The 25239-nt window shown below is 47.4% G+C and overlaps 4 protein-coding genes across 4 annotated transcripts; all 4 read right to left on the bottom strand.

Annotated features, from left to right (window-relative positions):
* Positions 1 to 299: 299 nt before the first annotated feature.
* Positions 300 to 4577, bottom strand: F5Y00DRAFT_238209 (N1221-domain-containing protein). The gene is made up of 7 exons (XM_048007919.1): positions 3608 to 4577; positions 3412 to 3554; positions 3269 to 3357; positions 2377 to 3222; positions 2011 to 2326; positions 1829 to 1958; positions 300 to 1779 (listed from the first exon to the last, which is right to left on the bottom strand). Exons 1-7 carry the CDS (start codon positions 4324 to 4326, stop codon positions 993 to 995), a joined length of 3030 nt encoding a protein of 1009 aa, XP_047864592.1. The 5' UTR covers positions 4327 to 4577; the 3' UTR covers positions 300 to 992.
* Positions 4578 to 4773: 196 nt separating this feature from the next.
* Positions 4774 to 5983, bottom strand: F5Y00DRAFT_238207 (uncharacterized protein). Its single transcript, XM_048007918.1, has 2 exons — positions 5789 to 5983; positions 4774 to 5732 (listed from the first exon to the last, which is right to left on the bottom strand). The coding sequence occupies exons 1-2, from the start codon at positions 5812 to 5814 to the stop codon at positions 4931 to 4933; spliced, it is 828 nt and encodes a 275-aa protein (XP_047864591.1). The 5' UTR covers positions 5815 to 5983; the 3' UTR covers positions 4774 to 4930.
* Positions 5984 to 8048: 2065 nt separating this feature from the next.
* Positions 8049 to 10316, bottom strand: F5Y00DRAFT_253341 (p53-like transcription factor; the record flags this gene model as incomplete). Its single annotated transcript, XM_048010038.1, has 3 exons — positions 8049 to 8868; positions 9018 to 9380; positions 9463 to 10316. 3 exons carry the CDS (start codon positions 10314 to 10316, stop codon positions 8049 to 8051), a joined length of 2037 nt encoding a protein of 678 aa, XP_047864590.1.
* Positions 10317 to 22125: 11809 nt separating this feature from the next.
* Positions 22126 to 24774, bottom strand: F5Y00DRAFT_84637 (RWD domain-containing protein). Its single transcript, XM_048014235.1, has 3 exons — positions 24011 to 24774; positions 23233 to 23954; positions 22126 to 23085 (listed from the first exon to the last, which is right to left on the bottom strand). Exons 1-3 carry the CDS (start codon positions 24579 to 24581, stop codon positions 22405 to 22407), a joined length of 1974 nt encoding a protein of 657 aa, XP_047864589.1. The 5' UTR covers positions 24582 to 24774; the 3' UTR covers positions 22126 to 22404.
* Between the last annotated feature and the right edge of the window lie 465 nt (positions 24775 to 25239).

Genomic DNA, 25239 nt, shown 5'->3' with positions numbered 1-25239 from the left:
AGGTATGTACATCTTCCCCGGTCAATAGTCGACCCTTGGCAAGATGCCGAGGATGGATGGATTAGGTACTATGGAGTTCCTATGTAATTGCATGATGATGCAACACGGGCCAATGGCAATTAATCACTAATTCTTCTCCACTGGATTCGCCTTGCTAGGTATGTATGTTAGATACCCAGGTGCATTTACATATTCCTACATGTGCTTTATAACGAATGCATTTCCAACCCATCCAAGCTTTGTTTGTACCAGGTTAGACTTCGGCCCGGGGTCCTACATACATACATGCATACCTGTATGCATCGTGGGGGTCAAGCTTGCGGCGCCTATCTTACAGCGTATTATCGAAAGGATCGGGGACTTCGTCGGGGTTATGATATGCTGACTGGCTGGCGCCAACAGCACTCCGCATCGTGATATTCATTGGATATGTATAAGACAGACAGAATCAAGTACCTACCTAGCCCGAGGAATACGACAGGACAGGTAGACTAACCCTTACCCATACTCGCTTAAGCTTCTATATCGCATCCAACTATTAACCAGCACTGCAAGTTGGTTAAGCCACCTACGCACATTCTGCGTGTTATACGATCATGAATAGTAGGTACCTATATGTAAGGTCGATCCAACGGGGCTATTTGACATGCCGTTTCGGTATTGTACATGTACATGTTAGGCCTGCAATTCCGCTCGAGTGTGGAATGCAGATTTATGTACCGCCGTGTCCAACGTAGCCCATCGGCCCCGAACCGTTCCCGTACAGTACAATAGTTTATACCTACGTCCTTAAAAGTAACCATCTAGGCAACTGGGCAACTATGATATCCAGCCAGGGACCCAACATATATCCATGATAGAACCCTAGTCGCGTCTAAACAGAATGTACTGTGGTCAAATACACTAAGTACCTAACCTAGGCAAGCGGCGAAAGCTTCGCGTATAGGGATAATCCTTCGGTCCTAAGAGACGTGCCGAATACTCCGGCAAGCTCAGCCATATGCAGAGCCGTGTCCAGCGTGATCCCACTCGGCGTTCATATTCTCTAATTGCCCGACGTCGGCCCACACGTCCAATTTCTCGAGTTCGCGCTTGAAAAAGTCTTGCTCGTTTCGCAGCGCCTCTCTAATATCAGCGGCCATCTGGTCCGGGTACCTCCGAACGTTGAACCAGTGCGTCAAGCTCCGGAGGGCTTGTTCGAGCGGCAAGGCTTCTTCAACTTCCGCGTCTACATCGCTACCAGCTAGCCATTCGTCGCGAAGCTCTGGCCGGCAATGCAAATATATCGCTGTGATGACACGCATATTGCCTTGCCGCCATTTACGACCGCAGTACGGCACTTGATTCTTGAAGAGCTTGAGCGTGTACAGTCGTAACTCTGTCTGCGGTACCTTGAGTGATTTCCTTATGATATTTGACGATTTGTACTGTACGAGTAGCAAATTACGGTGCGCTTTGTTTTTGCAGATCTTCTGCATAATTCGCAGATAATTGATGAGGGCAAAGAAATTTCGGCGCGAAAAATCGGTGATAGGCTCCTTGGGCAGGGGGTTTACGGGATAGCCTAATTCGTCTACTTCAGGACGAGTGTGGAGCTGCCCTTCTGTCTTGTTCGCGAGCTCGCTGTTTTCGGCCACTTGTTCGTGCGGCGATCGTCGCCGTTTTATGGGTGGAGGCGCCGCATCGTCCTCGCTTTCCTCTTCTGGCCCGTCGATCTCTGTCGGCTCTTGCGGTACTTTTTCTGGAGGATGAGCACGATCGTTGCAGAATTGAAAGAAACTAAGATTTGTGAGATACGTCGAAATGCGTAGTAGTTCTAGAGCCTTACCTCTGTTCGAGGCGGTCGGTCTTACTATCGACCACCTGTTGAATATCTTGATGTGCGAACAACTTAAGAACCAAAGGAAGATAATTAGAATCCAGTAGTAGTTGAGCCAAGTATTCAAACTTGAGAACATCTAGGCGAGCAATTAGTAAACCAAAGTCGGAACTGATGTGCGTATTACTTACGAGAGATCTTGAGCCATTTCATAAGCAGGAGAATGATACCCGTAGCGGCTTTCGATTCGATCTCTCTACATCTGGTAGCATCCAAATCCTCCAAGGAACTGTCGGAACCGTCTGGGTTGGTCGAGCTGTTGGCTCCCATAGAACTATCCTGCGATCGATTTGTACCAGGACCGCCATTGACGCGAGGCTGGTTACCCCCTGGTATTTGTGACTGTTGCTGGCTATTAGCAGGGAGAGCAATACAAGCAGTAACATTAAATAATATGCTTTTCATCAGAACTATAATCAATGACTGCAGTTGAGGTAGAGCAGCAGCCTATCAACAGTTAGTCAAAATTTCACTAGCAGAAATGTATTATCGCTTACGTAGAACGCTTCGACGGCTTCTAGTCGTCGTTTGACCTTTGGGTCAACATTTGGGTCCGGGCCATAGTCGATCTCGGTGCCTCGCGCTTTCTTCTCTCTCTTCTCAATAGTTTCGAGAAGCTTGTCATCATCAACATCGTCGTCAAGATTAAGACCATCTAGGTCCAAGTCTTCTATGTCATCATCTGAGGGATCCCAACCCCTCTCGAATTTTTGAAACTTCTCGCGCTCTTCCCATAATTGCCTTGTAGCTCGAGTCATGCGCACTCGTTTCGAGAACAACTCGCCAGCCTCGAGAATAGATGCGGGTACATCACTGCCTTCCCATTTCCGGCCAACAAGGAAGTCTTGAAGGCCAGCAGCACCCTTACCTCCTGCGCTATTACTGGTGGCATCCAATGGAGGGTACATGAAAGGGAAATTTTGGTTGGTTTGGTAATTTTGTTTCTTGCCTCCTTTACCACCGGCAGCCGGAGATGGGGGAGGAGACGGCGCAGGCGTCGCAATGTGAACAGGCTGATGGAGGATAGATGCGCCTCCACTCTGCGTCCCAGGAGGAGCGGGAAGTATACCATTCGATCCATTATTCCTAGTAGGGTGATTGGGCAGCGGAGGTAGGAGAGAGGTGTTATCTGCTTCAAGGGGTATTACTGGCTGAGGAGGTACATAGGCAGGGTATTTTGATGTGATCTCTTGTCGAAAAACATGATAGTCTAGAGGTGTCGCTGTAATCAGATCTTTCTCCTTATCGTCTGTGGCCGTTTCCCTAAGGGCCTTTTTCGTTTCTTCAATCTCTGGAGTTCCACCGAACTCCAGAAGAATAGACTTCCATAACAACAAAAGCGTCTAGTTGGTTAGCAAGGTACTCAAGTCACCTTGGAAAGTATCGTACCTGAGGAGCCGGTACAACGTTTACTTCTTGCCATCGCAGCTTGGCTGAAGCTGTGAGCATGAATGTTGTCAAATGAGGCTCTAATTCCACTGCGACTCTTAGTTTAACATCCAAACTTTTTTTTCCAGCAATATCACACTCACGTAGCTTTTCGCGAACCGTTGCCATTCCATCCGGGTCGTTAAGCGTTTCCTGTATACACATATACATAATGGTCATTAAATTCATAAGTTCGTCCTGTGCCTCCGCTAAGCTACTGCCTTGCGGTCTCTGGGGTTCATCTAGCCTGCACAAGTATTAGTATGACAACAGCCACCAGAATCAGTAGACGCAAGATACCATAATATCTCAAACGCGCAGCGCAAAGCCCCCCATATAACGAGAATACCGTCCCACTCTGCAATCAACTGGACACCAGATTTCATTGCGGCAAGCTGGGCGGGTGTTGCAACGCTTCGGGGATTCGTCCTGTCGCCTTGGGGAGAAGCAGCAGTGTCTATCCACCGACCCAGGACGAGATACGTAAGTCTTCCTATTGCAGCACCGCGCATAGCAGCGTCGCTAGCTCTGACCCCGTCCAGTGCCTGGAGGATGAAATTTGTCCTGACATCATCGTCTGCCTCGTCCCAAGTAATTTCGTCCTTTCTGGCTGCTATATCATGTTCCCACTGCCACTCGAAAGCCCGTTGGGCAGCATTCAGCCGAATCCATTGCCAAGGTTGATAGACAAACCACTCGTCAATTTCTTCCTCGTGAGGTCCTGTATCGGAATATTCAAAGTCATACGCGGCGGCTTCAGAACGAGGAAATTCGGAGACTATGCGTCGTAGTTGCGCTAGCGAGAGAGAGTCAGGCGGCTGGTTGCTTGTAGCCTGTACAGGCGGAGTTGACGGGATTTGGTTTCGCTGTAGCTGAGGTCGCACGGGTTGTTGTCTGTTAGGCGTCGCGCTCGTTATTCCAGGTCCAACATCAGCAACCCCTGTATCTGCTACGTCCACCGGTGCCTTTGGTGCATCAGCACCGTCATCGGCAGCTTTTGACGACCACAACGAATTCATTATATCCGAAGACGCGTTGCGGGGCTCAGATGGCGGCTGTCCTTCAAGGGTACATAACCGTGGAATTGCAAGTGGCCATACGCATAATTAAGAGAAGAATTCGTGAAAAGTTGCCAAAGATATACAGAAAGAAGCAAGTATTAAGACAATAGAGCGTCGAAACGTAGAATACTTTCTTGCTTAAAGTAGACCTACTTATGTAGAAAACACGCCGTGAATAGATGAAGTGGGTAGGTTGACGGGTACGTACCTCCTTAAATGTATGTAGGTACCTAATTGATAAAGCTTAAATGACGGGCTGAGGTGGGATTTTTCTAATATGTGGCTTGATTATGCACGCGACGCGCAGAAAGATTGTGGCGCAAGCTTGGGATAGACCTACAGGCAGTTAAGATTAAAACCTAAAATGATAACTACATGTTATGATAATAGGTACATAAGGTACCTGGTAATAACATTGAAGTTCTAGTTAACTTTTATAATATTTTTATTTTATGAACTTCTTAACATATTCCTTAACATACTCCTTAAGGACCTTAACACGCAACTATATTTAATAGTTACCTACCTAACCTAGTTACTCATAAACAAGGTATTGACTTATTTATTCCTCCTCCTCCCTTTTACTATGCTCAGAAGTCACGTCATCCTTCATACCTTGTTTCTTTTCCCTTTCCTTAGCTCTCCGTTTTAGCTTTTTCTGCCTATTCAGTCTCTTTTTCTTGTCCTTCAGGTGCTCTTCCTTCTCTACTGTTTGTTGTTTTGCAGCTTCCTCCTGTTCCTTCTTTGCCTTCTCACGTGTCCTCAGGATTATTCTTCGCTTCTTCCCTGGCCTCTTCTTCTTCCCTTTTACACTAGCAGTTGAATTCCCGCCGATATAACTATCCGGAGTGCTTATTTTGTTATTTGTAACGATCGTAATAGTTGTGACTTTCCATGGCTTCTCAAGTCCCCATCGTCTCCTTTTTGCGTCTTGGAAGAGGTAATCAGCACTAACTGCGGCCATCTTGAATCTATTCGCAGCTTCAGGCGGCATTTCCTCAACCAAGTAGTATGAGATCGGCCGTTTAGCAACTACAAAAGCGCCATCACCATTCCCCTCCACACCGGCATTTTGGGGTTCGAGTACTACCTTCCGCGAGGGTTCCTCGTCCCGAAATAACCTGAATGTGAAGGCCTCTTCTTGGGGCTCCTCAACATCATCCCCATCCTGGGCGTTTTCATTTGCATTTCCTGCTTGAGATTCTGAGATTTGTTGTGTTCTGGTTTCTCCATCTGCTGCAAAGCTGAGATCCAGTAAACCAGAAAACTGCGCATTTAATTTCTCACGCAAAGTTGAATCCCATTGATCGTCCTGCGGCGCCTCCTCATCCGAGGGGGAATCATATAATTCTTCCCGCCGAATTCTTTCGCGTTTACTATTAGCTTCCGAATGAAAACAATGAATAGATGATTCTCATACCGTTTAGCATCAGGAACATCGAACATAATACTAGTAATACGATTGCTAGTCCCAAATATGTAGAATCGAAATAGTGGGCAATACGAAAACTAGTAGTTGTCGATGGAATGTGTTTGCTATGAATTTACACTACCTTGGGTAGCTTCACGTATGTAATAGTCCGGTCGTATGTGCGACCTAAGAGGCAGTTGGAAGAACTGAAAAAAGTGTTGTCGCAAAGCTTAGACCACCATAAAAAGCCTAAATTATCTAAGGTTAGGTACTCAAATAAGCTAGTACAAATATGGACGTATACGGATGAGGGGCCATTTTATTCAGCCACTATCTGCACCGGACTGAACGGATGAGCGCCCGCATGACCAATTCTCGTCCCGACAATCTGGAACGGGCACTAGGTAATCTTAGCCGAGTACATATTACTACGTACTTCAGCCAATTCGTACATAAACTCCAAGCTAGCAACGGCCGTAAGAATTTCGTGTCACCTTGGATTAACTAGTGATACTACACCCGTCTCCCTAATATGTAGAGTACCTACTACAGTAAGTATTTTACATAAGAAGGAAAGTACATGCCAGGGGGTAATTGTCGAAAAAGCATGTAAAAGGTAAATTGTAGAGGTGTAACCAAACGGGCAGGAATAAGCTGCTATTAGGTAAGGTAGGTAGCAACTTGACTTCCCAGCTTTCCCAGCTGCTACCTAGTTTGATTTCTCTTTTTTACTTCTCTTCTACATCATGTTCATCTCTCTATCAAATCGTTTATTCGTAAGTAGAGCCAAGGCAAAATTAACGCCAACAAATCATAGCTTCATATTTCAATTGTTAACACAGTTTTTTGCAAACGACTTTCCACTGGAAGCTTCCTGAGGTTACATCATGGAGTCCCATCTCAGCTTACTTCCTTCACACCTACATTCTATACCCATGAAAAATTGATCACTAAATAATAGTGAAGCAATAGTCCGCACTAAAAAAGACGATAGACACAACGAGCAAATGAAAGGATTTAGCTTAAACGAACAGACATATTGTGCCTTAGTATAATACAATACAAGACCTAGCGGCTGAAAGCTGAAAACCAGGTCCCACAAACCATCCAACGCTCTGACGCTATATAGATCGTGAGTTTCGCACTTTTACTAGAGTACAGGTATCGGTAATCCTATATTTTTTGGGGGTAGCCTTCTAAAAGCAATTCTCGAATACAGCAGATGATTGAATCCATCCCTCATGCAGAATTCATTCATTTTTGCGCGCTTCTGCAGCTTGGACTGCGACCACTGCGTCTAGAGACCTCACGTCCGGGTGTTTTTAGACAGAACACTCTCTTCTTAGCCAGACCATGCTACCGTGCCAGGCGGGGAAACAGAACTGGCGTTTGAGATGAATATCGACATTATTCAGAATTAGCGCTTTCCCTTCCGCCGCTCAATTTACGGGAACGGACATCGCAAACGGCGATGACAACAAATTATAGGTACCACTCTAGCAACCCCACCTATCATATCACATGAATCCTGATCGCTGGAGAGATAACACTGTGGCCGCCCTGATCGCTTGCGCCAATTTGTATAAGACGTAACGTCGATGATATTGCATAGTATGGTATGGTACGTATGATACGAACGAGGGGGGGATATCGAATAGTAAATGACGATTTCCAACTCAAAATAACGACAACAATACGAGAAACAGGAAACCAACTCCGGATATTTCAATACCGACCCGTCTCTGTAAGCGTTGGCGTGTATGCTATACCTCCAAACAGGATGGCCGAGAGGGTCGCGCTCGCTATTAGCGAAAGACACGAATGAGCATCGATATAAGAGAAAACCACCAAGATACACAACCACCGCAGCAATGGTGCCTCTTCTCAGCACAGGTACACGGAGACCATGAATTCCACCCTCTCCTCTTTACTCCGTCACTCCGAACATTGCCTCTCCAGTAGCCCTATACAAGTCCTCCGTAGGGGATACGGAATTTCGAAAATAGCTTTTGGCCCTTTTTCTTCCACCATGGGCTTCGAGTAAGAAACAAAATCAAGCTTCCATTAAAATACTATACAGGCGACATGCAATACAAGCCGCGCTTTTTATGGCAACGAGAGCAGTCGACCCCTTCTCTCATTCGCACACGCGCATTCCCTTAATGCACGCATAGTGTGGTCGAATAACCGACTCACAATGGAGAAACGAGAAATACGTCCAGTAAAGTCTAATCGTTTTCCTCATTTTATTATGTTTAAGCACCAACTCTTACGTCGGGCTCCAAGAATAATGGTTCAAAGTTGAGGCGTAGCTCCCAGGCGCCGGCGGGTGATCGCTTTTGCTCGGAAATGCGTACGGCCTACTGCTTTCGTTGCCCGTCGCGGCGCTATTGTGGTATGAGTGGACAGTGGCGCTGCTGGGTTCTCCTGCAGTCGTCGTCCATGATGTTGTAGGTGGATAATAATCACGAGGCGGCGGCTGTTGCGATTGGGGTTGTTGATGGTGAGAGTGACCGCCTGCCGACGAAGGAGCACTGGAGGCAGGCCCGGTTGGCCCAGCACTGCTCGCGCTGTCAGCGTTGTATGTAGACGCTGAGTTTAGCTCGCTGGAGCTGCTGTTTACGGGTACGTACCCTGAAGGCCCGTACCGGTACTCAGATGTGTCATTGCTATTGCTTATGGAGCTGGTGCTGGGTACGGACTGGTGGCTACCGTGACGCGGGCTCTTAGTTGGCCTCGGGTTTGAGTCGACATACCGCGGTACGCTAAGATTGCCGTGATCAGAGCTGCTACCCATCGACGTTGTTGTTACCGAGAGCTGAGGCGGAGCCGATGTTCCCTGTACGTAGGCGTATTGCGTCCGGATCGCTGGCGGCTGCTGCTCTGTTGCGGCCAGAGAAAGTTGCATCGATGGCATGGACGTTTGCATGGGCATCTCTTGTGGCTCCTGTGTGAAATTCGACGATCCTGAGAGTGGCATTTTCTGGTACGAATCGGCAGGTATACTCGCTGGCGGGTAACTGGCAGTAGCCGAAGCCGGCATTCCGGACATGGGCAACTGGCTAGGAGGGTTCCAACTAGGGTACGAACTAGAATCTCTCGTCAGCTCTAATCCCCAAGGCGAGAAAGTCAACGGAAAGGTCCCTATCTACTCGTCTTATTCATCTCAAGTCACTGTAACTTGGTCCGCCAAAGTAGGATGTAAGTCCTTTGGGAATGAGATAAAGGTAGGACTTACTTGGACCTCATCGTCATCGGGCTCCCAGGGAGCTTTGACGCGTTGAAAGTAAATGCCGTCCGCGGTAATTCCAGATTCAAGCCACGCAATTTTGGATCCTGGGGCTTTACGGTTAAGGGGCCTGCAACAATGCCTAGTCCTGTTTCAACCAATGCTTGCCCCCGCGAGCCGGCACTGGATCCCAGGAGAGGGATTTCCTTCCGAGCTTGAAAGTTCCGCGGACTTCGCCCCCGAACTACGATCGGTGCCGTTGTAGATTCTGTTAGAACCACCTTCGACCCGTTTGCTAACGTTCCTACCACCTTTAGGTGTAGCACAAAATGCTGTTGAAGTTCTTTCCGCCTTCCATTATTTGCCGTTGCTCTATGGAATCTGCGTCAGCTTATTGAACCAAGGACTGAACTTTATAGCGGGACGATTGAGGCCCCTGGATCAGATAACCTACATTCTGAACTGCAGCCGCCGCCACCCAATAGGGTATACAGCGTATTCGCCCTCCGCTTCTTGTCCATCATCCGGGAACGGGATTAGTGGTAACGATGGGGGTTCCTGATCCGGGGTCTGGGGTAGTTCCGGAGAATTCGGAGGTGGCGTCTTCCAAGGAATGACGATTAGCCTCACGGGATGGCCATCGACGGACTCGATGGCGGAGATGGTGACTTCGGTGTTATTCACGGGAACAGTTTCGCCCGTCTCGGGGAGAATCACTGAGAGCTGGCCTCGCGGTGTGATGAGCGAGCCACTGATCTGAAACAGGTTCCTCCGGTAGCACGTTAGCTCAGGTTGCAGAATCGCGCCGTCGCTCGTACTTGAAGGCATTTCCGAGAGAAAGAACATGCCGTGGAGCTGCGCAGTAAGCTCAAGCTGCTGCATTCGCCCATGCTGATCGACTATAGTGTGCTTATCCTGGACTCTCCGGAAAGAAAGCAACTTATGATCGTGATTTACAGTGAGCTTCGATCCGTCGTCTCTCAAGTCCTGCACAATCTCCTGGTACGGCGGGTGCTCACCAGGCTGGTGAGGCCTCTTTAGGTTAGGGAAGCTGTGGTGTTGTGTTAGAGAAGGCTGCGGGTATCTGTCAAATCCATCCGACTCCTCCTGCGGGTATCTAGGGTACGGGTAAGGGTGATCGATAGTCGGGTGACTGCTTCGTGGCCGGCCCGGATGTTGCGAAGATGTCGTCGACGGGTGCGAAAGATTCGACTCCATGGTATTAGGGAATCGAGCTGATAAGGACACCGGACCGCCATAGTTCGACCAAAGACTACTATGCGCTGGCTCCGGCTTCAACTCTGCCATGGTCGCCGTCAAAGTCGTTGTGGCTGACATGGGAGCCTATGTCCCAGTCGCGCTTCCAAGACCTGTCCTCGTGCGCCACCGGCTGACAAATTTCTACTTTCTCTTCCTTTTCAATTTTATTCCCCCTCTAGACGACGAGACGTTTTACTCAGGACATCAGCCTCGCAGCAATAATGGCTCACTGGTGTTCAAACTAGTTGTCTTGCCAAGTCCAAGTTCCTGTCGAAAGACAACACCTTGATGGGAAGTGGCTGACTTTCCTTGCACAGGTAGGTGAAGTCAGAATAAAGTGAACGTTGAAAGAAGGTAAGGTTGCAGGCCGAAGTGTACTTGTAGGAACGAGATACAGTAGGATAGATGTTGCCTCTGAGGGGACTGTTTTGTACAGAGGACGGTATTATCCATTACCCTGGGGGGCATGTTTAACGGTTAACGGGTCCCTAGCCAAGCGGAGATGGCCCAGCCCAGTCAATGAGAGAGCGAGAAACGACTTGGAGGTCTGGTACAGAGACCTTTAGTACCTACAACTGACATGGGTTTAGAGTACAGTGCATGCAGCCCGACTGGGAAGGAGAACGGAGCTAATGGCGATCTGGCTGGGGGAAGATACAGGGCTCTCAGTTCTAGCCGGGACTTGATTGATAGGCCCTGAACAATATCTACAATACAAGAGCTTATTCCTTCAGGCCTTGGAGGCGCCAACCGTTGGAAGCTATCAACGGGCAGAGAAAACGAATAGTACTGTACATCGACCCTCGCGTTCACTTGACAAAGGTAACAAGGGAAGCCTTCTGAACTTCACGGCTGCATAGATACAGTCAGAACTTTAGTAAAGAGAGCTGAAGACATGCAATAAATGTAAGCGCAAGCTGGCTAGATTGTACAGTACTGGACAAGACTTCCAACGATAGTCTTGCCCCGTACACTAATAATCTTCAACCTGTCTGCCGACTACATATGACAGGGGCCAAGGTACCTCGATCCTGTACCCTCCTCCAAAAATCCAAAATCCACCGGCAAACGGGCCTAGCCATTGCGGATGAAAATGATGGCAAGGCCTTCTCTACTATGTAGAGGATGTGCGTATGTGAGTGCGGATGGAGGGGGTACAGAGTAGGCAGGTAGAGATGTAAAAGAGCATGGATCATATGGAGGCACGGGGGCCTATCGACAAGAGGCTAGCAGAGAGCCATTCAAGATGGCCCCTTGTAAAATAAAAGCCCCTCCACGCAGCTCCGTTTTGCCCAATGCTTGCCCTGGCCCCCAACAGGGGGAGGTACTGATCAGTTAGGAAATCCTCCGACGGCTTTAGCTGGGTACGTAGAGGAGGGCCCGCTAATTTCTAGAAAGGCCGTTGGACATATCCGCCGACGAAGAGCCAGAAAGGAAAAGCGCGGGAGCATGGGGTGTGGTGGGTACGGTACCAGACATTACGGTACAGTAAAAAAATATCGGTTCACGAGATTGCTCTCTTGCCTGGCGACAAGGGGGGGCACGGCGGGGATCCAGTAAGCTCGCTTCGCAAAAAGCGCACATAAGTTTATTGGACCCTTGTATGTCATGTAGTGTATTCATTACCTATCTCGAGGTTGCCTTTTCCTACTACGTATGTACCAATGCCCCAGGAAGGAGGCTGCTAACGAGTTCGCCGCCTTGTTAATAGCAGACGAGCTGATATAGGGAATGATGCGGATAGGTCTCGGCCCACGAACCGGAACCGGCGATGGAGAAGCAATAGACAGAGAGACGATGCCAATATCAAGGAATTTCGCTTGCATATTTGATTATCTCGACGGCTTTACAGCGAGAAAGACCCGAGATGAAGCGCGTGGAATTGTCGAATTGCCATGGGAAGAAGGGTGAGGTGTGTGGGCCGAGTGCAGATAATAGAATGCATTAGCATGGCCGTTAACTGTCTTATAAGTCAACTGGACCAAGAGTAGCCATCCACGGCGACGATGAGTGGCTGCAAGACGAGTTGAGTACTTGGTCAGAATCTACGATCAACCCTTGACACATGTAATGGGATACGCGATTAATAATTGGCAGGACGAGTTGAGCAGGTCCCTGACAAGCCTGACAAGCCTGACAAGCCTAAGAAATGCGGAGGAGGAGGAATTAACAATGCCATTACGCTACATGCCATACAGAGCCATAGCACAGATCACGCCCATACATAGTATCCAGCACATTCCCGATTTGGATCAGCGTGCCTAGCAAAGCGATCCACAGCTGGACAAGCCCGGCACGCCACTTCGGAGGCCAAGTAAGCTTTTAGAGCTCTTGGAGGGTATCACAGCATTCGATAGGACTGGAGTACATTTTGACAGAGACGCCCCCAAGCAACGACACGGCTTTCGTTGAAGTATCCCAAGACGGCAATCGGCGTAACAGCCGCATCCTTTTACACTACATATAGTATGTATATAGTATGTACTAACTACTCGCTACGGGGCTCTCTCTCTCTCTCTCTCTCTCTCTAGCTGATCAGAGGAAGCAATATCCTCTGAAGAAACGGCCACTTATGCCGGTACTAATAAAGGCCTGCAGAGAAGTAAGTCATGGGCCAAGATATGCCTTGTCCGCTTACTCAAGCCATATACGTAGGTATTGTGCAATGGTCCGCGCGCCCTGTCGAGTGCTTCCTCGCTTGCGACCGCGCGTTAGCGATCGCATATCATTTGACAGCTCGCCTTTCGCAAGAGCGGGTGTGGTGCTCGTACATACGCTCGTACATGTGTTCTATGTTCTAAAATAGAACTCCCGCCACTGCTATTCACGCGAAGCAATGCAGGTGATATCGACCTCCAATGTGACAAGCTTAGTAGCCGCCCTCCTCGTTTAAGCTTCTTATTACCTACCGCTGCGATGATGGCGCGCACAAAGTGGCAAGAGATTTGATTTTTAATTATTGTCATCGATACACTACTAGGAGATAGGTAAGAGTGCGCGCGCACGCGCACGCGGAGATTTGGGAGCTTTGAACATATCAAATAACTCGGCATTATCTAAACTCGCCTCCACAAAGCAAGGTCCTTGTTGTGGTCCCTTGTACATAGTAGCTTTCGTTTTCCTAATTTGACGATAATGATATGTATCATATTCGTATCAACATGGGCGACTTAACATAAGGCCAGAAAGGGCCAGGTTAACCAAAATGAGGCCGGCAGATCGCGCCAGATACTTGGTCGATTTATATATGGCCTAGGTAAAATAAGTTAAGAAGCCAGGAAGCTAAACCTATGTAAGTATTATATTGTACTTAACCTAGTCGTCCCTCCACGAACTGGCTAGGGCTGGTCCTGGCCTTGGCCCTAGCCTAGCAGAAGTCAACAGGGACTAGGTTGGTAACAATCAGTCAGGGGAAATGTTACCGGACATTTTTCCCTTCGTCTCTTTTTTCTGCCAGCAGCCAGCAGCTATACCAGCCATACATGCCTCATACCTACACTACATCTACATATTAGATAGGTAGAGTAGCATTTCGCCGCAACGTAGGGGCATGTTAGATAGCTACCGTATTATGTATGTACCATACGTACCTACATACGGCGACTACCAAACCACATGGTTTGGTTGCTTCGAGTCTCCAATTGCTGGGTACATTATTACGATTACGGCAGTGAGATTCCCCTGATCCCGCACCATGCCCTCAAAAAGTTTCAAGGGCATTTTCACTAAGACGTCTCTAAGGTCTCTAGTTTCAAGTAGCTACTATGTAAAGCTGTTAGGTCACATCACCGGCACGAATTAGACTCCACAGCCGTTGAACGCGTGTGGATCCTGATGTCAGTGTTGAGGACTAAATAGGACGAAGCCTTGTCTACTTCTGGACTGGTACCTAGAGATGCAAAACTTGGTTCGAGAAGCGTGTGAAATCTATTGGGTAACGAAGCGGTCAAGCGGTTAGAAGCTTGTGGCTATAATAATAAAAAATTAAAAAATAAAAATAAAAGAGAGAGAGAGGTTTCATTAAGCTTAGTTCGTCTGTGGTGTCGTTCCGTAGCGCATCTATGATCTTCAAACAGGGTCAGCAGGCGTGGTGTGTGTGGTGTGTATACCTAGCTTCGAACCGACGTTCTAAGGGTTGTTAACTAACTGATGGCTTAGGGCGTTTCTGATATATCTAACTACTTCGTAACTTATTATAAGTAGTTACATGATAAGTAATATTGGTTGGGGGCCCTTTTTACGAGGTCGAGGGTTACTTTGACCCGAGATTACCACAAGCTTTAAACCATGATCTTAAAAGGGGCCGGGCTATAATGGTAATATGTGGTGGTTAATATACCTACACTATGCTGAACCGAACTCAGGGACCCTTGCTAGTGGGAGGAGCTCACTATCCGAGATGCAGCTAATATTGTACGAACCACAATCGCGTGTAAACAAGAGACCTCATTGACTGGTAACAGCCGTCAAGCTCCAACTAGCTCGGTGGCACTCGGTGTGTTGCGCGCGTTGGCGCGATAGCGAAAGCTGTAGCTAACTAGTAACAGGTAACTACAGTAGTTAGCCTGTGTAGTTAGCCTGTGCCTCTTGCTGCTTATTTCCCCAAGATTGCTGTCGCTCTACGGGATGGTAAGCTCATAACCAAGATCAAAGGATTTGGTGGGGGTTCACCATACAGATGTCTGCCGCGCCCGCGTTTCAACAGTCCAAGTGCGCGGAGCATGTAACCCATGTCCCAAAGAGAAACAGCTGCCCGTCTTGGTATATACTTATTGGTATACGTATTACTATATATGTACAGAAGGAATCAAATCTCGAAAAGGAACATATGGCGCGAGCCGTCGTCGACGTCAGGTTCGAGCGGCAAGGGTCTACTGATGATGACGAGAGAGGTGGGGATGTACAGCGGATCAGATCGCGGCAGATGAGAAAGACGAACAAATATCTTCAGAACGGACAGCGGTCCTTTCGACGCAAGGCTTCCGCGGTCACAGCACAGCACAGCACAGCACGACACTACGATACCTATACTTAGACGGGGGGGCTATGTATCTAGGTATGAAACGAGCAGATCCAGACTCGAGCGAGGATATCTAGGTATCGATCGAGGATGAGGATGTATGGTTCGAGATACGTATCCGTTATGTAAAAGGGACCGAAACGTGTTAGACCTAGGTTCATCTTTGCCCGTAGATAATAGGCCTATCTGAATACACTATTCCTTGTCTAAGAAGGGTCTAATGTTCTGGCAAATCTTTCCGCAGTGCCGGTAGTCGTAGATCAACTAACCTAGTGAGGTAGCAAAAAATGAGGCAAAGGCGAGTTACTATGTAGAATTCCATAGCAGCCTACTATGTATACTACATACGCCTGAGTACACTAATACAAGAGGCTGGCGTGCGCGTCTGGCCGCTGTCAAGTCGACGAACTAGCCTACTTCGAGGCAGTAGGACCGGCCAGTAGACTCGACTCCGCCTCGAACGAAGATCGTCGACTACATGTACCGCTAACCTAGTCGGTTGCAACACGATCTCAACAACTTGCTTGTACGTACATACATACATAGTACATACATATCAAGCTTAGGTATACCAGCACCTGCATAGGTATACTAACGTGTAGACGCGCACACACCCACACAGCCTTGTTAGCTTGGCAAAATGGCGTCAAAATAGATGACCCATTCTCACCCAAGCAAGTAACATACATACGAATTTTATAATCTAATTTCTCAACCAAATTAAATACGATAAATTATTTAAAAATATTATATGAAACTAAAGTAATTAAATATTATTCTGTATAAGTTGTATTCGGTTTTTATAAGAGTTGATGGAGTTATTAAAGTTAGAACAAGTATTAAAAGTTCAGAAATTGAAGTGGGCATGTTTTTTGACGGCATTAGTGTAGGGTCTGCTTGGCAAGCTGCCCAGTCGTTTACGACCTTTACACTATGATCCTTACAACGAAGGATGCGATACACTATGCATACTGCTTTCACAGGTGGAGCTCTGGGTCCCATATCCATACATACCTATCCCCCATCTCCATCTCCATCTCCATCCATGCCCTGACCAAAAGGCTCGCTGGGGTGGTCTCGATGAAAAAGTAGACTGGTGACTGGTCAAATCATAAGACAAGCCGACGCGCCATTTTCTGTACGACACCGTCTGTGCCGCCTCAGCGCCGTTGACGATCTCTTTCCCTGAAAAAGGTTGTGCCACATCTCGTTGGCATGACGCAACAGATGAATTTCAGGTACGCATATGTATGATAGGATGGAACCTTTGGAGGGGCTATCTTGCATTTCCTTTTTTCTCCTTCGCTTTTCTCCTTCACTTCTATTTACCTACTCGCGCCGCGCCGCGCGAAAGTTGGGGTACAGCATTATTAAATACCAAGACTTCTTTTCGACCGACGCGGGCAGATCTACCAAAGACCTCGACTTACATCGCAAGTAACTACATAGATGATAGTTATGTATAGTGTAACTATACATGGTAGACCTACGCGACGACCCTCTCAACTTCATAGGTAGTTGCGTTAAAGAGCATGCGTAATGTAACTCGGTAAATCCCCAAGGATTAAATCTCTATTCTAGTGTAGGTATACCATATCACTATACCATATCAGGTCCCGTGGGATTAGCACGTGTAAGCAGGTACCCGCGAAGGAGTTGATCTTTGATCTTGCGGGACCATACACTAAGCCGCCGCCCGTCGACGGCTCATGTTTCGTCACTCCCCAACCGCGGCTTACAAGGGGGGCCATCATTTTTCGTTTTCAAGAGTTAAGGTACCTCAGTATGTAGATAGAAAAGCCGGCGATAACCCCGGAAAGAGGTTTAGCTACAGGGATGCCAGACTGGTGGCATGGTGCAAGATTCGCAATTCTACGACCACGACTAGGTGGATAGGTATCAGGTATCTACATACCTAATACGCGGCTCGTGAAAGAACCACGGTGAACGAATGTCTCAATTCCGCCTTGCGCGCGAGGACAGGACATGTACGTGACGGGCCAAGTACGGATTACGGAGTAATCAATGAGAAGAGTTGGATGTCGATAAATAAAAAAGGGGAAAAGCTTAGCGCGCTTGGGATCAGGCCATAGATCATTGTGATAGCCCATAGGAGACAGTCGTGATGCGGGGCTGTATGCACTGATGCAGCAGGCATGCATGTCCGTCAGTCAACAGGAGTATGGAGAGAGGTACAATACATACATGACGAGAGCTGGAGCTGGATGTATGTATGTGAGTGTATGCAGGCTGTACATGCATACACATACATACATCCATCCATACATACCTACATGCATACATAGTAAGAATGAAGAATGAATGGGTGGCCTCCATACATAGAACATAGAATCCATAGAACACATTTACATCTAACGTTTCGATACCTTGAGGGATCTCGCGAGGTTGTAGTAGGTATGGTTCGCCTTATTAACTTATTAATATACCCACGACGACTGAGATAAGCTTAGGTACAATACCTAACCTACCTAGTTAATATTTAACATTATTCTTATTCTTATTATTCTTAGCATAACGACAACCTCTGATACATTTAATCTGTATGACACTGATAGATAAAACTTACGACAGTTGAGACACGGACACGGAGTTATTTCCGCTAGTTATTCAGAGAATATACCTATACACTATGTACCTACTAACCCACCACAGCTACTGTTAGGTAGAAGGCGACGAGACAACCGAAGCTAGGAGGATTTTTCTACGTCTCGTATCTTTTGTATGTATGTACTGCCCGGACAGCCTTGTCGAATATCTCGGCGCGAGCTCCCAGTTAAGAAGGCATCAACAGCTACATGGCCTCTGATTGGTTGATCTCACCCTCCATCACGTCTAATAGAGAAGGCAATTCAAATGAAGGTTACTCCCGCACTCACATCCCCTCACATCCCGAACACGAACCCCAACTCTAAAAGGCTACATGTTGCTACCAACCAGTTATCAGCTACTTACCTACCTACCAACCTACACTCTACATACATACATACACTACACCATCAAGAGAAAAAAATTCTCTCTCGTCCTTCATTCCTCTGCCGCCTTGCCGCGTTACTATATTCGAGACTTCTTCAGCAAGTCTCGACCAATCAGGTTTTTAGTTTTCGCAAAGAAGGTTGTCCATCCCATCTATCTATCTAGGTACTTTTAAAACTTGACGGAACATTGAGCTTCCCTCTCGCGGAAAGTGATTACCTGAAGTTGACAAAGGCTGGTCCCGAAGAAGGAAACAGTTGGGTTGGATTGTCAACCTGGATCTTCCCGCCGTCGTATAGCGTATAGCTGACGCAGCCCTACAGATAAGCCATCAGTCTTGTTTGGTTGTAATCCCCCCCCTTTGGCCCCCAGCTTTTCCCGTCGCTTTGGGGCGCTTTATCTAAATAAGCTTACAGGCGGCCTAGAAGAGATTATTAAAAGTTTATTCAACACACTTTATTCGAGCGCGTGTGTGTATGTGTGTAATGGTGTATGTACCTAGGTAGGTAGGTAATATACTATTTCGAGCACCTCGAACTGAAGCTTGTTCGGACGGCGGCGATATCTCGAGTTGTAGAAAGTGGATTTAGAGATTGTCCACTCCTTAACATAATCCTCAGCGTATGTACAATACATAGTCCCTGACATAGGTAGTAGGTATCTACCTAGGTTAAGTACCTAGTTACACATTTCATTTAACTAATTCTTCTTATGTAGAAGTACAATATAATACAGAGGTACCTATACATTTACAGATACATCTAGTTACATATGTAGCTCTTAGTTAACCTAGATATTCCCACTTACATACACCCACTTAGACAACTATGTACTCGCGCTAGTCTCCACTCAAACAGTTGCCAAAAGGGGAAATACATACGATATATATGAAGAGAAGCGTAGTCCGGCGCCCCGTTAGGAGTTTTAAAATTTGACAACTCCCGACTTTAATCGCTTTTTACCCCGCAAAAAAAAGAACAAAACGTCTGTCTGGCCGCCGCAGGATCCGAGCCTACTACTATGTAATACATAGTATGTCATGTAAGTCGTTTTAAGCGCTTCGCATTTATACATAGTTATCTGATACGGATCCTATATGTATTGTATTAGGTATGTAAATGTAAATACAATCCTATATCTAGGTATATAGGAGTATATGGATAGGAATAGTAACTAACCAATCAACCAATCAGCTAATATACATGTACAATACCTAATACATAAGAAAGATAGGACAGAAGGACGGAGTTCAGGTTTTACGTATCGAGACCTGTCTCGAACTGTCTAGGTTACCTGTTACCTAGATAAGAACCTTGAAATCTAGAAAATACCTTGCTATAATCGTCATCATCAAAGCAGACTCGTTCGTTTCGTTTCGTCTCGTCTCGTCTCGCCCACTTCGCTGGTTTAATAATAACAACATAAACCCACGCTAGACCAGGCTGCCGAGATTTGGCGAGGCTATACGGACACCCGTTATGCATTACCCTACGGGCCTACTTTAGCCTGGAGAGGTCCCCCGAGTTTAACCCGGCCAATCCAAGCCCGTCGACGGCGGTGCTTCCCTCCCCCTCCTCCCCTCCCCCCAAAAGAGATGTCCAAGATGTCCCAAATTGCGGCTGGACATGGGCTGTCAAGGGTTGGCTTATACACTACACTACACTACATATGTATGGATGTTATGGGCTCCAGCTCCAATTTTATTGCCGCCAGCCCTTGTTTTTTTTTTTTTTTTTTTCCTTTTCTTTTCTATCACAGGAAAAATAAAACCCCATCCTCATCCAACCCATGTCCATGTCCCTCCTACCTAGCTCGAATCTCTTTCCCTTGTGGGCATCGATGCAACCAACCCAAGCCAACCGTGCTGCAGAAAACAGTCAAAACGGCCCCCAATCGATCCCTATTCTAGGTAATCTGTTGGCGTCGACGAGTCCATTTTCAATTTATCTATACTACGTTGTATATCTTTCCCACGTGTAGAGCTAGACGCTATCGACGATTTCCGCCGCAGCGCGGACGCCAGCCAGCCCGTCCGTTCTCATGCTAATGCCAGTCATGATGGGGCATGGCAGCCAAACCCTTAACCCCCCCGTCCCCTACCCTTGCCCGTTTTTCTTTACTTAACCTGCGTAATCTTGTCCTGGCCCGTCCAAATATAGTAATTGAGCTGCACCACCAAGTCCTGATAGAGTTGCCTGTTGCGATGCCGTGTTCCTCCACCGCGCTCGAGCTTTGATTAATCTTGATACCCTTAGGTATGTTCCCGTACTCGAAAAAGTCGACCGCTGCTGCGCTCATGCAGGTGAAGCATGTGGCATCCCGGGATGTTGCCCATATTCATCAAAAGAGCAATTTACTTGTGGGCCGCATGGGGGGGATATTTAAAGATATCCTTACTATATTAATATAATCACTCGCTCAACAAAAAAAAAAAACTTAACTAGACCTTATATCGCTATTATAGCTACCTATGTACGGGACACCATAGCAGTACTCGTCAGTCTCATTTCGTCGCAGAAAATAGCCAGCGGATTACCCCTATGTAGGTTAGGTGCATTATTACATTACATACGAGAACGAGGCGATACCTAGTCTTATGTCCCTATATATGTAATAGCAGCAACCGAAACCAGCCGCGCTCGGTTTACATATCAATAAGTAATCAGGACCCCGGTCAACTTACGGTAGGTAGCACGCAGTATGTATATCAAAACGGAAGTCGATCTTATTTCTATTTCCCCCAAAGAGGAACAGAAGAAAAAATACCACGAAAAGAAAAGAAAGAGAAAAAAAAATCAAGGAGGGGAGGCGAATCAGAATTCGCCCACTCGACTGCAATAATCAACCAATTAGCAGCCATGAGAAATACGGGACCAGGCTTCGCTCCAATCTAACGTACCTTTCTTCTTCTCCCCCCCTTCCCTTCGCAAGAACCCCCCACAAACTCAGATGGCTCGTCTGGGGTTCTCACGACAAGGCCCTGCCGCTGCCTACCTACCTATGTATGTAAGTAAGGGTAGATAGTGTAATGGTATGATAAGCTGCAGAGCAACATACAGATCGTCGCGGGTACATACGCGTTATGTATCCAGGATATCCGCACATAACACGAGTCATGAAGGAAGAAAATTTGAGAGATCTCCTGACAGGGGGGGTTGGAATTTGGTGATTCGACTCAACGTACATACATACATACAATACATGTCAGATTACATAAAGCATTACGGAGGGCGTCTACATGGAAGGAGATGTGATGCCAAGAGTATCAGGTAGAGCTATGCGAATTAGAGGACTCGTCGATGAGTATACTATGAAGTAAGCAGACTTTGTAGAAGTATGGTAGACAGTACAGTACAGCACAACACAGCAAAGCACAGCAAATCCTCCAAGGTACTCCTCCGGCAGAGACGGGTGACGAGCGGCGGGCGGTACGGTTGTAACATCGACACCACCAGGAGGCGATCGCATCGAAGAAAATCTCGTCGCAGAAATATGATTGTTGCGAAAGTGGGTGTAGCGTGATTCCTGCGATGTTGCCGTGACATACCTGACACATATACGCATACGTTATTTTGAGTGCTTACGGTATTTCAACACATACACTATATTAGATATATTTATTATTAGCGATCTCCCTAGTCTCCCCTGTCTCCCCTGTTTGATGCGTAGGTTCTGCCTAGTCGACATGTCCATACCGTCGCTCAGCTCGCTAGTGTAGGGGCTAAGGAGGACAGTCGTCGTTAAGGGCTTTCAAGGGGGTCGGTCTAAACATCGACAGAAATGTCACTTCGGCGTAACATTGCGAGCCGGCGAGATCTGCCTATCTCAGCCAGCCCGCTGTAACTTTAGCACGAACAAAGCGATTCGTTAAACGTGCCAGGCAGAATCTGCCCCGTGACAGCTGCCGGAAGCCGCTAGAGATGCAACATGGCGCCCCATTCGCTACCAGCTAACGTCCGCTTCTGGTCACCTCCCTTCGGGAGTTCGATACACTCGAGCTATTGTGTGGCCAAATTCGCAAAGAGAAATGGCCTCTGCGCCTGTGCTGTTACCATCTTAGGAATATCGTGCCTCGCATGCTTGATGCCTAGAACCGATTTGCACCTATCAAGGCCACGCTGTCTAGTCGTCATCACTATCATCAACCAGATCTTCCTGGTCGTTAAGTGCCAGCTGCACGAATTGGCGAACCCATGCTTCGCCTCTCGCATCTAGTTGGCCGTCTCCGCGGAGCACATCGCCCTCGCCCATCCTATTCTGGCCGTTGCGACCGTTGTTGTTCATTTGTTGGTTCTGCCCCTGAGGTCGATTCCGGTTGTTTTGCCGATTTACCCCGGGGCCTCTACCTCTACCTCTCCTATTTCCTCGGCCCCCTCGCAGACCCACGTTGAAGGCGTGTACTTCATCGTGGTTGTTTGGAATGCCGGGCTGGCGACGTTGCGCAATACCCTGAGCCGGCGGTACGTCGCCCTCGATTCGGAGTACAAGCGGTCCTTCACGGGCTACGGCGACTCTTCCATTAGGCTGATTCCTTGGCAGTTGGCGTTGGCCGGGCCCTGGCCGCGGTTGCTGGCGTTCTATCGCCACTGGCGCTTCATTGCCAGCTTCCTCAGGCCTGTTAACAATGCGCTGTTGGCCAATTTCTAAATGTTGTCTGTTTCTGCCAGGCGCAGCGGCTACGTTTCTAACCTCATTTTCCTCGTGTTCGATCCCAACTTGGCCATCACCGAGTTCATGTAACTCCCATAGTCTCATGTAGCAGGCGTTTTTCTCGCCTGAGGGTTGAACGTTGTAATGTTGATACTGTGATATATAGTGTTAGTTACTACCATTTTCAAGTGTCAAGTACGATTCGAAGCCCAAGGCTAAACCCGAACTCCTAACTGTCAAATTCATTCTAAAGGGGCAAGTGAATATGTCCAACATGAAAAATATCGGCATTCTACTTACCGGGTTAGAAGGGTCGAGCCAAGAAGAACAGAGGTAGCAGAAATGTGTCTGGCATTTAAAGCAACACATATGGTTGCAGCCCTGTGTTTTCTGGCATCGAGCATCGCAGGTAGGGCACGGGGTGGTGTGCATCTTCACATACTCCAGCGACGCCTTCTCTTCCTCCGTGATCTCGTCTTTTCTTTTTTGCGGCATACAATATTTGAATTCGCCATGCCAAGACTGTCGGCATCGAGTACAGAAAGCGAATCCACAGTCCTCGCAGATAGCAAGCAAGTCTTGGCCCGATTTCTTCTCCTCCGTATCGTCCTCCTCGATTTCATCTATATCGGACTCGGACGGTTCGACGAATTCAAGCCCCTCGGGCTTCCTATGCTTCTTTGATCGAGCCGCGCCTTGGCACCACAATCGGGGGCAATATACAGTGGTCTTATCCGACTCGAGTTCATTTTTGTGTCTTAGCGTGATGTAGCGCATGACCATATCTCGCTCCAGGGGAATCTGTAGGAGCTCGCCAGGACTGATGAAGGTCTTAGCTTTCTTTTTCCTAATGGAACCTTTGACAGCATCCTCCCGTTCCTTGGCACATTTTGGCTGGAGACATCGTATGGAAGCTATATCGCCTTCCGTAATAGCGTTGTTATAAAAAGCCTGTAAACACTGTACACAGAAGACATGGCCACAATCGAGCATCTTGTGGCAGGCGCTTCCCTTGTGAGGATCTGGTCTCCAGTGTTAGTTATGTGCGTATGTAGTAAATCACCTCCTTGGTACTTACCTAGACAGATATCGCAATGGAAAGTTTCATTGTCGAAAGCCCTCTGCTTGGCTTTAATATCGTAGTCAAGAATCTCTATCTTGTGTTCTAACCCAACTTTTAACTGCCCATCATCCTCGACTAACCCAAAGACAGTTTCCGAAGACTGTTGTAAATTATCGAGATATGTAAAGATGACTTGATCGCGTCCGATTTCCTCCCACAGTGTCGCTACCTTGGTTTCGAGCTTGTGTACAATATCCCCTGGCAACCAAGGAGGTGAAATCGAAATATCAGCTCGGGGTGGCTCTTCTAGGGGATATTGGTCTGGAAGTTGTATAACAACATGCAATGGGGGTAGATTTGACAAGGCGTGCGAATCTACGGCTGTGGCCACTGGGATTTGGCCCTGGACTGGTTCGACCGAAGGCGCGCCCTCAGTCGTATCTTGGAACAATACAGTTACTGGATTTGCTAAGCTCACAGGCAGCTCGATTGAGAGCTTATAAGGGTCATTTTCGTCGACCTGCAATTCGGGATAGATGGATGCTATCGTGGATAGTTCAACTTGACGAATGTCTTCCTCCGCCATCTTGACTTATGGTTCACGTCACCGGTTCGCATAAAGGCGTATGTAGACGTGATTGTTTATGGACATCTCCATGGGTTTGTGTTTCTAATATATATTTCCTCTCGTCGGCCGGGCAATGTGAGCATTCACCGCCACCGCATTCTCTTTGAAACTAAACTTAGTATTCGAATCTTAACCCCGAATTCTATACCAAAGCTGAGCAAATTCGAAGGCCCGGGGTTAGAGGTTGTGTTAATAGTGAACTTTGTGTTTTTTTAAAGTACGGGAAAACGTTTAAATCTAGAGGCTCTAAAAATTAAATCTATCCTCTCTATTAAAGTTTAGGTAGGCACTCAGGAACAAGAGACAGATTAGGATTAGGACAAGAGACAAAAAGACAAATTAGGATTAGGATTCAATGTGGCGTCGATATGAGAGACGGTATGACTCGGACGGCGAAAAAGAAGCAGTGGGGCAGAAAGATGTTAATGGAAGCTTACAGCCATTAACATAACCGCCTTATCGATATTGAAGGTGAGGGGCAGAAGAGCAGAAGGCGCAACTTTATTATGACGCCTAAGTATTACACAAATCTAACAGGCCTACATAGAGCTAGAGCTTAGGAGGTTTAGCGCACCTGTTATCTCCGTTAGGTTACCTAAAGTTACCTAAGCGTATA

Source organism: Daldinia vernicosa (assembly GCF_022497035.1).
Source record: "Daldinia vernicosa strain CBS 139.73 unplaced genomic scaffold F5Y00scaffold_25, whole genome shotgun sequence".
Lineage (NCBI taxonomy): Eukaryota > Fungi > Ascomycota > Sordariomycetes > Xylariales > Hypoxylaceae > Daldinia > Daldinia vernicosa.
The sequence above is the reverse complement of the archived record's forward strand: the minus strand, read 5'-3'. Positions and strand labels throughout refer to the sequence as shown.